Source organism: Canis lupus, chromosome 5 (assembly GCF_011100685.1).
Source record: "Canis lupus familiaris isolate Mischka breed German Shepherd chromosome 5, alternate assembly UU_Cfam_GSD_1.0, whole genome shotgun sequence".
NCBI classification, from domain to species: domain Eukaryota; kingdom Metazoa; phylum Chordata; class Mammalia; order Carnivora; family Canidae; genus Canis; species Canis lupus.
Genome location: NC_049226.1, coordinates 61069034 through 61085735, shown reverse-complemented (window position 1 = coordinate 61085735; position 16702 = coordinate 61069034). Strand labels below are relative to the sequence as shown.

Below are 16702 nucleotides of genomic sequence, written 5' to 3'. Positions count from 1 at the left end.
TGCCATCTGTACCCTACAGGGTCTCTTTCTGAAGAACAGTCCTATGCCTTCTAGTGCCACCATCCCTTCCTACTGTGTTGGACAAACTCTATGTGGACCCTCCATGACCCCATCATTTGATGTTATTAACATTTAACACACATCGTTGTGTAACCAACCCTACCCCTTGAGTGCACTGGACCTAATGCCTGGTCCTGCCCCACCGGTCCTGGCACAGGTGACAAGCTATCACGTCTGTGATCAGGTGATATACTGTGCTTTCTGTCTTGCTAGCAGACTCTCTCCCTTGCTGGCTCTGAGAGGTAAGCTGCCGTGCTGGAGAGGCCCATGTAGCCAGGAATGGAGGGCCTCAGTCTAATCACCCACAGAGAAGTGAATCCTTCAAGCTGTGTAAACTTGGAATTCCAAATATTCTCCCTCAGTTGAGCCTTCAAATGAAACCATAGCCCTGGCCAAACACCTTGGCTGCAGGTTTGTGAAGCCCTGAAGCAGCAAATCTAGCAGAGCCCTAACTGAACTCCTGACTCACTGGATTAGATAATAAGGGTGTCCTGTTCTACACCACTAAGTACGTGGCAATTGTTATAGTAGCAACAGATAATGTGTACACCCACGGTCCACCGGGTCCCAGGGACCTCTCTTCTCAGCTTAGACTTCACCTGTCATGTCACTATCGTTTTCACTAGCACTCCACATTTACCACCACAACCTTTGAAGGGATTATCTGCCCTCCCACCACCTCTTTTTCATTCTTTCAACTCACTACCAAACTGACAAAATCAATACCTTTTCCTCAGTTTTCTTTCTCTCCAAACTCTCTGCAACATTACAACTGATAACCTCCTTGCAACCTTCTGCATTTATGCTCTCATTCTATTACCTCTGACCATTCTGTCTCAATGGCCACTCGTCCTCTCCCCTCTGGTGACACATTTCTGCTCTCACGTTCCTTCTTCTCCCATGACGATTTCACTCACTACTATGTCTTCCAATTCTTTTGAACTGATTCATTCATTCTTTCAACCAGAGGGCATTACTCTGGGCAGAGAGGTATAACAATAAGCAAGACAAAACAAATCTCTACTTTCATGAAGCTTATATACTCTACCAGAGGCTGCGCTGGCATCTCAACTTGCCCTTCCAGGTGCTACCCACCTGCACGGTGCCAAGAAGGCTACTCTCTATGGGCTCCATCACCAGGGCCCCCTTGCCCTCTGAGAGTTCAATGAAGACAAAAAACACAGTGACAGGAATGACTCCCTAATCTTTGACCCACATTTGACACATCATATTGTATAGGTACTTACATCTAAATAGTGCCAATTCATTTGTATCCAATCCCCCAAAACACATCCTCCTGGACTGCCTATCTCGGTTTATGACGTTCCCTAACCTCAGCTGTGGAGGCTCAAAAGCTGGGAGTCACTTTCAACTATTCTCACCCTTCAAGGCCAAAAAAACTGTGTCTCTCACACACAAACAACTCAGTCACACTCACTCCTTTCAGCAACCCAAAAGAGTGCTACACTCTTGTCAGAAGCTACTCTCTCCCAACACCAGCCCTTCCTCTTCATTCCTTCACTCACTCAACCAACAGACATTTACTAAGCCCATTCTCGGTGCCACGTACTTAAGTCTCCGTATAACTAATGAAGGGAGAAAGAGAAATAAGCAACTCCCATACAAACTTCAATGTGCTTGAACGGAGAAAACCACAGAATGCTGTGGATGTACACGGGAAGGGCACACAATTCAATCTGAAAAGAGAGGGAAGGTCAAAAAGGCTTCTTGGACAAATCTCACTTAAGCTGAAACCCAGTGGATGAGGAGAGTTGACAGAGCAGAACACATGTATGGATATGTGTGTTTGTGTTCTGGAGAAGTCAAAGCAGTGGCAATATACAAGGCTAAAACCAAGAGAAAACATGGTGCCCCCGCCACTCAGAATCTACAAAAATTTCATATGGCTGGAGAGTGGTGGAGAGGAAGCTGGAGAGGTAAGCAGGAGGCCCTTCCTAGCACCTTAAAGGAAAATGGACTTTATCCAGTCAATTTCACTCTTCTGCTAAGGGAGGACGGGGGGGGGGGGGGGGGGGCACTCACCTCTAAAAGCCTTTTCCAAAGCAGACAAAATAAAATCCAGACTCCATAGTCTGACTTTCCAAGTCCTACAACCTGCCCCACACCTACTTTTCCAGGCTCATCTACCCACACACCCCAGAATTCCATCCACCCCCTTACTCTCCTGGCTCTGTGCCTTTGTTCCATTCCCTCTGCCTGGAATTCCTCCTCCAACTACCATGTCTGCCTGTCAGTGATGCCAGGTCAAATTCTACCTCCTTCCAGAAGTCTTCCTGGTTCCCCCACCCCCACCCCCTGCCCCATGCCTGAAGACAGCATTCTTTATGACCTGCCTTGAATCAGTCACATCCATCTCTGCTTCTCTGCAGACTGGAGGCTTCTGGAGTATGTATGAACTGAAGTGAATCCCAAATCTAAAGATTAGGAAAAATGTTCAGGAAGATATTCATTTTACCAGTACTGCATTCCTAAGTAACCAACCATGGAAAAGACCAAAAAACAAAAATTAGTTTTAGATTCTATAAATACAATCAAAAGCCTAAATTTAAGTTTTCATATATTATCTCTAAATAAAAATGGTTATGCACTGCCCCATAAGATTAAAAAACATTAAGTAAATAAGTTCAGAAAGGTTAAGTTACTTGTGCAAAGACACAGGGCACTTAAGGGGCAGAGTGATGACCTGAGTCAAGTCTTCACATACTCTTTCTCAAAAGCTATAAAAAGCCAGAACATAACCAGTGCATCCCCAACACATCTCAGTAACCGACTTATTTGATCAGTGGAAACTTATTTTCCTCATTCTTCCTTCAATTAGTTCCCATTTTCCTTCAGAGCTCAGCTCAAGAAGCATCCCCCAGTCCCTCGGGTCAGTCAAATCCCTTTAGAATATACTGGCCTTCACAGCACAGACCTCTTCGTGGCAAAGGGCACCTTTACTGTCAGTTTCCCAGTCAGGTCCGTGAGGACAGGGGCTGTGTCTGTCCTTCTCTGTGCCTGGCACTTTGTTATTACTTGTCAAGTAAATGAACTGACTCAGGAATAGTAACACAACTGACGGTTACATGGCCCCCACGAGCCAGCAACACCCTAAACTCTCCTCTGACACACCTGACAATAACAATGAAATAAATTTTAATGTCACAATCTTATGGTAACATGCTCTCACTCTTGGATAACTAAATACTCATATGTGGAATCTGTTAATTCTCTATTAATCATAATGAGTGTTAACTAAAATACCACTTCTTTTTCAAAACAGGTAAGGTATCAGTAAACTTTCATAACAAAAGAACACACATACAAGCCCAACTATAGACTATATGAATAGTTAGTCGCTCTACTGAAGCCTGAAAAGTCCAATTCCAGCCTAACAGTGAACTGCAGTGTTTCAACCAAGGCAGCCTACTATATTAATAAATTAAAACAATATTCTTTTTAAGTTAAGATGCTTGGCTTGAGTTACCAGTAGTTCCCAAAGCAAACACCAGATCTGGATTCATAAAAAGGATTTAAACTCCCCAAGTTGATCCACAGATTTAACATAATCCCTATTGATATCAAAAGTGCCTTTTTTGTAGAAACTGACAAGCCAATCCTAATATTCATATGGAAATTCAAGAGATCCAGAATAGTCAAAACAATCTCAAAACAGAAGAACGGGGTTGGAGGACAGACACTCCCCAATTTCAAAATGTAGCTACAAACTTAAGCGTAACTTAACCAAGAATCGAGACAGTGTGGCACCGGCATAAGGACAGACATACACATCAATGGATCAGAATTGAGACTCCCAAATTAAATGCCACATATGGTTTTTGACAAGAACCCCAAGAAAATTCAATGGGGAAAGTATGGTCTTTTCAACAAATAGGGCTGGGACTACCATATATCCACATGCAAAAGAATCAAAGTGGAAGCCTACCTACCTCACAAAATTACAAAAATTAAGGTGAATCAGAGACCTAAATGTAAATGATAAACTATAAATCTCTTACAAGAAAACACAAGTACAAATCATCATGACCTTGGGTTAGACAATAGTTTTACTTATGACGCCAAAGAAACAAAAGAAAAACCAGATCAACTGAACTTGAAACTTAAAACTTTAGTGCTTCAAAGGACACCATCATAAAAGTGAAGAAAACAATCCACAGAATGGGAAAAAATATGTATCTGTACATTCTACATCTGGTAAGGGACTGATACAAAGAACAGCTACAACCCAACAGCCAAACAACAAACAATTCATAAATGGACAGAGGACTTGAACAGACACATATCTGAAGCAGACAAATGAGTGGCCATTGAGCACATGAAAAGATACTTCACATCATTAGTCACTACAGAAATGCAAATCAAAACCACAGTAAGATACAATTTCACATCCACAAGAATGGCTATAATCAAAAAGACAGATAATAACAAGTGTTAGCAACAATGTGAAGAAATTGGAACCTTCAAACATTGCTGGCGGGAATGTAATATGGTGCAGCCACTTTGGAAAACAGTCTGGAAGTTCCTGAAAAAGTTAAACACAGAGTTACTTCATGACCCAGCCAATTCCAATCTCAGGTATATACCCAAGGAAACTGAAAACATATGTCCACACAAAAACTTGTACACAAATGTTCATAGTGCAATTACTACTCAGAGTAGTCAAAAAGTAGAAATAACTCAAATGCCCACCAACCGATGAATAAATAAAATGCAGCATATCTATACAGTATCGTATTATTCCCCATAAAAGGAATTAAGAGGAATGAAGTTCTTTTTTTTTTTTTAAGATTTTTTAATGTATTTGACAGAGAGCACAAGCAGGGAGAGTGGAAGGCAGAGGGAGAGGGAGAAGCAGGCCCCCCACGGAGTAGGGAAGCCAATACAGAACTCCATCCCAGGACCCTTATGATCACACGACATGAGCTAAAGGCAGACACAACCAATTGAGCCACCCAGGCGACCCAGGAATGAAGTTCTCATGTACTACAACGCAAACCCCGAAATCACTATGCTTTGGGAAAGAAGCCAGTCATAAAAGGCCACACACTGTAGGATTTCGTTTATACAAAATGTCCAAAAAAGGCACATCTGTAAAGACAGAATAGATTAATGATGGCCTAGAGATGGTAAGAGGGAGGAATGGAGAGTGGCTACTAACAGGCAAAGGTTTCTTTGTGGAGTGGTGAAGATATTCTAGAATTAGATAGCGGTGATAGTTGCACAACTGTGTAAATATAATAAAAACCACTGAATTGTATATTTTAAAGGGTGAATTTTGAATTTTATGGTATATGAATTATATCTCAATAAAGCTGTTATTTAAAAAGAAATCAAATCCCTTTAACTACTATAAACTACTTTGATGGTTATGTTTCTTTAAAACATTAAATACAGGGGCACATGGGTGGCTCAGTGGTTGAGCTTCTGCCTTCAGCTCTGGGCGTGATCCCGGGATTCTGGAATCCGTGATCCCGGGATTCTGGAATCAAGTTCTGAATCGGGCTCCCCACACAGAGGCTGTTTCTCACTCTGCCTATGTCTCTGCCTCTCTCCCTGTCTCTCCTGAATAAATAAATCTTAAAAAAAATAAAAACAAATAAAAATTTTAAAAAATAAATAAAACATTATTTACTCTGGGGCACTTGGGTGGCTCAGTCAGTTAAGAGTCTGACTCTTGATCTCAGCTCAGGTCTTGACCTTAGGGTTGTAAAATTGAGCCCTGCATCAGGCTCCACGCAGGCCATGGAGCCTACTTAAAAAATCAATCAATCAATCATTATATACATTACTCTCTTGTTAAGTAGAACATAACAAGTATTGCTCTTCTCAAGGTACCTGAGGGTCATCACTATGAAACATCAATCCCTAAGCAGCAGCATCTGCAGAGTGCTCAATGGCACAGACTACTGGCACTTTACAGCCTTCTACCTGCCACCATGAGAAATCAAGAAAAACCAGAGGCCTGATGGATAGAGCAAGGAAAAGCCAAACAAGTGTGCATCCAGGTGGCCACACACACTATAACAGAAGCTGTTTTCTTTCCCTGACACCACTTCTTCTGAGGTAGTGTCTCCCTTTCTTACCAAGGATGCGTGTTTCTAACCTGTCGAGTTTAGTGGTCCACAGCAAAGAGAACGGGGAGGAAGCCCACCCAAGTGTCTGACTTGTGGAAAACCTCAGATGACACTGACATCCCCAAACTGCCTTATTCTACCTGAGAACTACACAGGGCAAAGACTGCACAGACCATCTCGTTCCAGTGCATCCTCCCTGCTTCACCAACGTTCAAAGCACAAGCCCTGGAACAGTCACCACATTCGCTGCTGACTTATTCCACACAAACCTGGGCTGGCTGGCTGAGGACGCTTGGCCTCCTACCTGTAGCTACAATGAACATTTTCTCTGCAAAAAGTTGACTCCCGATAGCAAGCGAACATAAAAAAGTCCATTTTGGAGTCAATATCCTTACTTCTTAGACTAACAGGAGACAGAGTTTGAGATGCAAGGACCCCATGCTACAGAACACTTCTCACACAATCCCCTGTGCCTCCTCTAAGCGGTCAGCAAGCCCATGGACCCTAACCAACCCTCCTTCACAGTCGACTAGACCAGGACAAACACCTGGCCTATGGAAACAAAGCAACTGGCTGAGAGGAGTCAGTGCAATTCTCTGTCTTGAGTATTCTAAATACAAGCATATGAGACTGGAGCCTGACGATGACAAGCAGTGGGACCAGAGTGAGGACATGTAGGAGCCATGCCTGGGGCTGTGACAGGCTATGGTGGAGCAAAGAAACTACATGGAAGTATACAAATCTCATCCTCAAGAAGAAACACAGAGAAGAGAAGAGCCATGAGCTGTGGCGTCCCAAGAGACCCCAGCTCAGCCCAAGGGGTCTCCAGAGGAAAAGCCTACTACCTCAGAGTCTCCAGGCACAGTTCCTGGACTGTCTAGCTGCACTTCAGTTTCTGTCCTAGGAGGCTGAGAGTGCTTCTAGCTCTTCTTATACCCTCACTGAACCTAACTGGAATGGTTTGTGTTCCTTGTCATCAAAACTGCTCTAACTAAAAATAAAAATAAAAAAATAAAATAAAAATAAACTGCTCTAACTGAAACAGGACCTGTTACCCTCCCTGAAACCAAGTGTTCTAACATTCACTTTCTTGGGGCCTGATTACCATCATTTATTGTGTGTCTCTGTGTGTGAGAGATTCTGAGACATTATTCAAGGCACAACATCTCACCTTGGGGTAATGAAAATACTGTCAAATATTTACTGTTAGGACCTTATAGTTACTTTTCTCATTAGGTCTTACCCATCTGGAGAGTGTGTGTGAGTGTGTGTGTGTGTGTGTGTGTGTGCTAAAATATACATAACATAAAGTTTACCAATTAACCTTCTCTGAGTATACCATTTAGTGGCATTATGTACATGCACATTGTTGCATACGATCGCCACTCACCATTGTTAATTTTTAAAAGCATTCTGAAAATCATGACTTTTCCATTCTTTCTTACTAAACAAATGATTTCTGTTTATGGTCCTTCACCAACAATAAAGGCAAGGAAGCTCATGGAAGTGGGGCTGAGGCAGGCTGGTGGAGAAGGTAACCAGGAACATCCACAACCGCTCAGAGCAGCACCACAGCAGTTAAATCCATCCTCAGTTGCTCTAGACATGGCCACAGAGGCTCGAGACTAAACATCCCTGGAGAGGACAGATAACAGCTGTCAAGGATATCAGCCAGTTAGAAAGGTTGCTGTTACCGCCAGATTTGCATCAGAAGACACCCGGACAGGCAGCAATGGGTCACATATAGGATAATCAGATTCAGTGGAGGAAGACTGATACTCCTTGCCTCCTGGGATGCCTGGAATCAATCTCTAGGCCTCGAATTTGGTCAAGTCATCTATGATCAATTTCTGGAGGACCCCTAGGAAGAGAAACAAGTACTTCAAAAATGTTGAGTGGCCACTCACCGCCTTCTGCTTGTTACAGCTTTCTTTTTAAGCACAATGGCCTCTATCAATAAAATTAAAAAGGGAAAAAACCACCATTAGAAGTTCTGTCAAGGCAAATGATCCAACCGGCACATTTCCTCACGGCAGAGACAGGAAAGATGCAGCAGAGAATGATGACAAGAACACCAGGAACTTTAACTTGCCCCTCAGTACCTTTAACTTATGGGAAAAAAATATATATATATATTGAAACACAAATTATGTTGAAGGCCTTTCCAAATGCCAGGCTTGTAGCATCTGGAGTAGGCCCAAGAGAAGATCCTATGTAATCCATTTTAGTGGACTCACCAAAAGTCCCCAAGTTTTCGGGTTTAAGATTTTATTTATTTATCTGAGAGAAAGAGCAAAAGCAGCAGGGAGAAGCAGAGGAAGAAGGACAACCAGGCTCCATACTGAGGGCAGAGCCTGAAGAGGGCTCGATCTCATGACCCCAAGATCATGACCTGAGCTGATCAACCGCCTTAGCCACCCAGGTGCCCCTCTACGAGTTTCTTAATAGGAAGAGTCTTGTTTACTGAATTACCAGGAATCTATTCATTTCATAAAAGTTTTATCAACCAACCCCAGAAAATACAATCAAATGAATATAAATAAGACTGACTACCCTACACAAAAAAAGCCTGAGGTTAGCAGACACCTCTTCATCCGTAATCATATGATATGTAAGTCTATTTCTCCAAAACTGTGAACTCTCATCCACATTAGAATAAAGAGCTGATTAATGGGCTAATGGTAATGGAACAGCCAAGCAGAATGAACATTTCTGTACCATGCAATGTATCTTTAACAACTTTAAAAATTTAATAATTTTTTACATTTTTTAAAGTAAACATTAGTGACAGGTGTTAGACCTAAAAAATTAAGCCTTCTATGTACACCAGGAAGAAGGCACTTCAGAGACTACAGTTCAAATTCCTCCAAATTCCTCCTACACAGCTTGAGCTGAAAATATTAATTCTTGATCGAGAGCAAGTACCTCAAAAAGAAGAAAGTTACACAGACTAAAACAGCTGCATTCCAGCAAATTAGCCATAAAGCAAATTCCATACATCCAACTTCACTGTCATCCTAAATCAGGACAGGAAAAGAACTCTATGGGTCATCACTAAGACAACCCTTTACTCAACACATGAATCATCTCAAAATTATTGCCAACTAACTCAGTACACAAGATCTCAAGTCTAGGGAAAGCAGGATGAGAAGTTGTGCCAGAACCAAGAGTGATGAAGTAGAATCTGGTAAGAAGAGAAGGTTGTGGAGGCCAAATGAAGAGGCTTCTAGTACGTGGTCTACATAAGTGGCAGCAAGAACAGTAGAAAATATACCACAAGCTGGGGTCCTTGGTCCTACTTGCCAGGTTCCTGGCTATGAAAGAGAAGAGCAAGAGCTGGAAGCCACAGTGGTCTTGCATTAAAAGCCACAACAGATACCTAAGCCTTCATGACCAGAGGACTCGTCTAACACTATATGGTTTGGGGCATGACAAAACTGTGCCAACACGGACACCAAAGCAAGTGTTCCCCATGTTCTGAAATTTAGAATCAAAGCCCGTAACTTTTCATAAATACTGCAGTAGAATACAGCATTAAAAATTAGAGAATGTTTGCAGAGACCCTCTACCATTAAATATTCCTTTCTTCCATAGTATTTGCAATTAGATTCCTTCGTAGAAATTATATTTAAATCATTTTAAAACATCTTAGTTCTTAGGAAAAATTATAAAAATTTAAGTCATCTTCAAACGCTTATTCACATCTACTTGACCTTATTTCTTTTCTTAGAGCACATAAGGACAAAGGACAAGACTAAATGACAGACCACACATCTCTGTTACCCGTCAGACAACTCAGTGCAACCTAAAGAAACAAAGCTCTCGTTTCATTCAGGATGGGAGTAGACAGTATTTCTGAGTTGCCATGAGGTTTAAAAAGTCATCTCAGGAGCAACACTGGGTATCAATCAAAATGGCTGCAGTTCGCATCAGCTACTCTAGCCATAAATTGTAACTGAGCTAAAATGATTTCTAAATATAACACACTTTATTTCTAAATGTTTCTTGGCAATTAAATATCTAGAAAGTCAACAAACCCCCAAGAAAGCGGAGAAAATGAACTTTTTGAAAGCTCACCATTCATCAACTACAGGAAGCTTGAAAGATGCCACACGCCAGAGGCTCAGCCTCAAACTTGGCCCTGCAGAGGAAAACTGCAAATAAGATTTCTTCAAGAACTGCTCTCACGCAGTACTAAATTACAAGCAGTGACCTCCCTGCAGTGACCTCCCTGCAGGAGAAATGGGAGTCCACAGCCACAGGGAATACCCTGGAGTGTGCTGCGCCCCCAGGGGGGTAGAGAGGGGACATATTCAGACACTAGGTGCTAGCATGCCAGTTACAGAGTAACAACTACAGGCTGCTCATAATCTGTCTCAAGCAACAGAGTTACTGAAAATACTTCATGACCAACACAGTGCCCTCCCCTGCCCCCCAAAATTCCAAATGCATTCCAAAAGCAGTTTGAGTAGAACATAATTTAAGGCCCAGGCCTCACCTCTCTGAAATAAAGTAGATCCTCCAATTTGGCCAAATTATAACCAAAATGCTACTTTAGAACAAAGGAACTGCAGCAGAGCACTCTGAACTTCATGAGAGAACAAAAATATAGTGTCAATATGCTCACAACAGGGCTCAATCCACAAAATCATGAGGTAATTAAACTGACTGGTTTTAGGTTTCAATCTGTTTCGTGAAAAACCCTGTCCAAACTACACTGATGCAAATCAGCATGAGCAACTATAGCTCTATCAAAACAACCCCAGTATCTTATCTTTGTTTTACCTTTTATCGCTGATTTATGGGCTGACTAATGGTAAACTGATTTGTGCATGTGCCAGAAGTCAGTTCAGGAATACAAAACGAGAAGAGAGAGTTAGAAGAGCAAATTCATGAATGAAAATGCTGACGTCATAGTTCAGCTCTCAGCAGAGCTCAGGGGAGTCTGTGAAAAAACAGTGTACCTTTTGGGATGTTAAATCACCAGGCATTTAGGAAAGGCGATAAAAGAAAAAAAGCCCTTGCTCAGGACAGGGACGGTGAAAAACAGAGAAAGAAAAAAAGAGCTGTATTAATCTTTTTCCCTAGACCAAAATTGAAAAATGCTCAATGTGTATGCCACAAACAAGCATAACTTCCAAACTATGCAACTGCTTCACAGTCTTGTTAAAAGTAATATTTCGTAAAGATATGGTTAGCATGTCTCTAAATAAGTACAATACAGTCCTATCCCCAACCTTAAATCTTCCTCCTACCACGTGCCATCACATTCAAAGAAAAGAAGGCATAATATAGTTTTAGTTCTTCTCAGAAAATTACCTGGTATTGCCATACCACACCTAATTTTGAGCAATTCTGAATATAATGGGGTGGGACTCCATGATCTCAGGCAAGCTACTAGAATTTTTTTTGTGCTAGGGGAAAAAAAAAAAAAAAAAAAACGCTTTTATCTAATGATATAATATAAACTAATAAAAAAAGATTATAAAAATTTGATTTACTTAGAACTATTAAAAGCGGCTAGTGGTGTGGACTGTTCACATTTTTCATCTCTTGGCAGGGCTGAAAATACAACCAGTAATACAAACTTCTGTAAAGTTTAGACACAATTTCCTAAAATCCTTTTACTAAGGACACTTAAGTCACTGATTCCTAGATGCCTAACGCTTCCCAGGAAATTTAAGATTATTACATTCTTAGAAAATAAGCGACCCCCAGGTCCTTGGTAACCTCTCCAAAGCACAACACTACAAGGACATCCTCTCTTTACCATTCATATGGCTTAAAATAGCCATTCACCCAAAATGGGATTTTTTTTTTTAATTTAAGCAATAAACAATTTTGCCAATAAACATTTTAAAAGAAGATCTTATTAAGTTAAAATGCAAACATACCAGCTTTATCTGTAAATCTAAAATGTTAAAAGAGACCATCTCACATTTCCACCACAAATATCTTTGATAGAACATCACTACCCCCTTGTGGATTTGCAATAAAAAAATCCTTATCTTTTATGTTCACTTTTTAAATATATCATTCTGAACTTCCATTAAAGTTTACATTTTCTTCACCAAGAAGGGTTATTTTATTCCAATTACTTTTTTAAAAAGAGAAAAAAAGACTTAACATTTTAAAATAATCAATCCCATTAGCTTCTTTATCTTCTAAGCATCTCCATGTTGGGGAGTGTTGTTCAAATAATAGCTCTGTGTGCCAATTTCAACATGGTACCCACCGCAACATTCCATTTTTCCTTAGAATATCTGAATTTACACTTCCAATCATTACTGTAGATTATCTTCAATGATAAATAGGTAATTTCTTCACTAGTGCATCATTTTTCTATTTGATAATTTCACACTTTATACCAACTTCTTTTTATCCAAATGGTTAGATATCCAAGTGTCCCAGAAAACCAATGGGGCACATACATCCTCAAAAGTAACTTTTCAGACAAGGATTAAAAATCAAATCTAAGTCTCAAAAAGATTAACTCTTGATTGTATTACTATACTTTCAGAAATGCTTTCTGGCAATCTAAGTCACCCCGATGAAAGGGAAAAAAAAAAAAAAAGATAACACCTGTTTTTCAAAACTAGAAAGAAAGGTTTTCTTTTTCTCTCTTTGTTTTTAGTTGCAGGAGTACCTCCAGTTGTATCTGCAGATCATTCTAATAAAACACATAGATATATCCTGTTAAATGCATACTGTAAAAAAGATTAAATAAACTTAAACATCTGGTTTATCATGTGTTACAGACACTAGACTTGGCTTAAAATATAAATCATCTCCACAATAACATATCGGCTACGGAGAACAAGTCTGAGTCCGGACTAGTCCCACTGCCGTCACTGGAGTTAGCTCCCCATTTGCTCACAGATGTTGAACACAAAAGTAGGAACACAATAACTTACTACTATCATGAAAAGTAAACCCCAGTTTTCTTTCCAATGGTTAGGTGAAAATAAAGGAAGAAAAACAATCCACATTGAAAGTATTTTTAAGTAACTAAATACACAAGCTTACCTTGTGGCAACGGATAAGGAAAAATAAAAGACACAATGTGTGATCTTCTGCTAAATGACTGAATGCTATGTGTTCCAAAGGCTTTCACAGGTCCTCCCCAAAGCTAGTGGCTCAACCGTACAGTAGGGGCAGGGGCAGTCAGAGCTGGCCTTCAGTTTGCCTTTTTTGGGATTTTATCATGATTTTTGTTTGGGGATTTTTTTTTTTTTTTTTTTTTGAGAAGGTAGGTAGAGATATTTCAGGTGACACTAGAAGTAAAATTAGTGGTGAGAGTAATGCCACTTAACTAGTCTCCAAGCAATAACACGTTTAAAACCATTAAGAACTCAAATCCATAGGTTTCTTTGAAACCATGTCATTTTGTACACTGGTAACCATAAGACCACACTGCAGAGCACCAACTGAGGAACACAGCCCCAGACCAGCCCATCTCCCCCGAAGCCACTTTCTGGGTAGTCGCAGGCAGGAATATGGTACATGACTTGAAAGGCCTGGCTAAATCTGAAAAAAAAGTAAATAAAATGTGACTGCACTTTTCCAAGTGAGTAAAGGACTTGTATATGAGAACATGCAACTCTATTAAGAATGAGCAAAATATGGGGTGAATGCAAAAGAACTATTTAAAAAATATCTCTGAAAAAAAAATACCTCTGGCCATTCCATCTTATGACACATCCATCAGTTGAAAAGAAATAAACAACCCTCTTTTAAAAAAAAAAAAAAAAAAAAAAAAAAAAAAGGTGGAAAGGGAAGTAATATGGCTGACACTTGGCCTTTCTTTGCAGTGGGGTACATAATATTTCTTTTTTAGTCCAGGGTAATGAGCTAAAAAATGCTCAGGAAGCATTACCAATCTTTACACAAGGAGGCCCATGACCTTCTACAAGCAATGGCGCTCAAAGCAGAAAGATGCAATACAACCTTAGAAATACACAGCCAGCATACTGATGGGTAAAAAAACACCTTTGTCCCACCATATAAAAAATCAGGAACTGCTATTATCAATATATACAAGAGAAACACTATCCTTACCAACACATGACAAATATCATGGGATGGAAGACCATCACATTTGACAGAACAGCAACACATCTTAATGACAGGACTGATGGGCACTACATCCAAGGATGGCACAAAATACAGGGATTGGATAATGTCTGGTCAACCTATATCCTGAACCTGATCAGGTTTGCAAAATTAAAGAAAAAGAAAAAAAAAAATAAGAAGCAGACAGATTACACACTATAACCTGGAAAAGAAAGTGAATGACTACGCAACCCTACTTATATTATGTGGACAAAGAAGTAGAGTACAAGAACACTTCCTACTCTCACCCTCAAATACACCAAAGACTATAACTAGTATGACAGTAACATTATTAGAAGACCCCCACATATTTGTGAATGAAGGTCCCAAATGAAGTAGTATACTTGCTGGCTCTGCCCAAAGAAATTTACTATTATAAAGCCAAAGAGACAGAACGAAGCTGGCTAAACGCAGCAAAATCAAATTTTCAAAATCCTACAAGAGGCATCTCAGATGCCAGAAGGACACAGTGTTTCACCCTGAGATGCTATCCACTTACAAATACTATCACCCCTGGCCTTGTGGCTTAAACCCCATTTCATCCCTCTATCCTTAGGGGGACAGAGGTGACACTGCCTCTTACTACTACAGGACAAAAGGAATGGTAGGCACCCCACTTTCCCAGAGACAGAAAGACTTTGAAAACAGTAGACCTACACATACTTTTTTATAATAATGACAAAGGCAATAAGGAAACTTCTTCATATGGGAAAGAAGAGAGGTAGGACTTAGGCCATCTAGAACATCAAAAAGGGCAGAATAAGTGATTCTAGAAGATACAGAACATTTAGAAAATCACCTGTTTTAATGAAAACACATATCACCTGTCCCCACAAAAAATCTTGTCATATATTCACGTGAATAAAGGACACTGCCAAATCACAGACTATAACAACCCTAAATAAGACTTAAGAGTGAAATACTAGCACAACTGGTTTCTACAGACATTGTGGAGGGGAAATCTGATTTAATATAGAATGAAAAAAATACATTCCAGATTAATTCTTTATTATTATTACCATCATTCAGCATACCAAACCTACATCCAAAAATAATGAGGCTATTTACCCCAAAAAAAGATAGGACACAAAAGCCTATTAAAAAAGTATAAAGTATTAGAAGTCACATAATAAACAAACACAGTGATAATTTATATTAGATATCTAGCCAAAGAATGGTCACCACAATTAGGCATTAAATTTAGATATAACACATCCTGGCAGCAAAAAATGTTACAGCATCTCATTCAGTTCTTACTATCTAAGGATATGAAATATACCAGTTAATCCTAAAAGGAAATTATTTTTCTACCCTTTCCTTCTATAAAGGATGCGTTTGATTTTATGTTCTACACAATACCTAGTATGTTCTATACAATACCTGGTATGCTGCTGTTCAAATGTTAAACAAGCATTCCAACCAACCATGTATGCAAGCGACTTAAAAGTTAAGCCTAGCCATTTAAAAAGAAGATTGACCTTACTTTTTTCTACACATAGTCTGAGGGAAAGCTGTTAAGTGCCTCTCACGCTGCCTTCCACCCTCTCCAACACCCCCAATCCTGCAGGGAATGAGTAAGAGTTCACTGAGATAGTACACCATTAGAGTATCTTTTTTGCAAGATTACATTCCAAACAATCACAATTCCGAAAAGAATTCCTTAAAAGAATATATAAAAAGACAAACACAAGATACACTGAAATGTCATTCATGCTAAGAGGTCTCAGACACAGTCCCATAACCACCACAGATCCCTGCACATAAAAGAAGCTCAGTGAATGTCTCCAGAATGAATGCGCTCAGTGACAGGATATGGATGCAAAAACAGCTTCTCTCCAAAAGGACAAATTCAAAGGTCCTGCAAAGAAGGCAACGGACACAACTATCAGGGGAAAGAAAGAGAACACGAGAATCACCTTCCATTGCTTTTTCCATAAAGAAATCGCAAAGAAGTACAACTGCACACAGGGAGGTATTTCCCTAAACCTTAGAAAATGGGAAATGAAAAATGGCCCAGAGCAATGAAGGAGTGGTTAAAAAAAGAAAAGTTAAACCTTAAGATGGGCTACTTTAAAATCACTGAATAAATAAATAAATAAATAAATAAATAAAATAAAATCACTGAAAAAAATATTAAAACCCCACCAGGAAAAAGAAAATAACATATAAATAAATAAATAAATAAATAAATCCGGCCAGGCACATGGGCTAGCATAAACACATAAACAGAGAACTAAAATAACACCACTTGACACTAAAGCATAGGCTACTTTAGGGAAAGCCTAAACGCTAAAGAAATGGAAAAACATGGGTAAGCAGGATATATAAATATGGCTCAAAGAACAAGCAAGTGCAATCCTACTCTTACAGAAAGGAAAATCCAAACCAACCTGACCTTGAGTAGAGGCTGCTATGTACATGTCAACATTCTGAAT

The 16702-nt window shown here is 39.8% G+C and overlaps 1 protein-coding gene across 4 annotated transcripts in view; it reads right to left on the bottom strand.

Annotated features, from left to right (window-relative positions):
- CAMTA1 (calmodulin binding transcription activator 1) overlaps positions 1 to 16702 on the bottom strand; it is an 848163-nt gene that overhangs the window by 827584 nt on the left and 3877 nt on the right. The window contains exons 2-3 of one of the 4 annotated variants that reach the window (XM_038537825.1): positions 10233 to 10296; positions 4540 to 4603 (exon numbers count right to left, since the gene is read on the bottom strand). The exons of 2 other annotated variants lie outside the window; for them this stretch is intronic. In XM_038537825.1, the coding sequence (XP_038393753.1) occupies positions 4540 to 4603; positions 10233 to 10296 (128 nt within the window). The remainder of the gene's footprint in view (positions 1 to 4539; positions 4604 to 10232; positions 10297 to 16702) is intronic. One more of the 4 variants, XM_038537829.1, reaches the window with a different exon arrangement.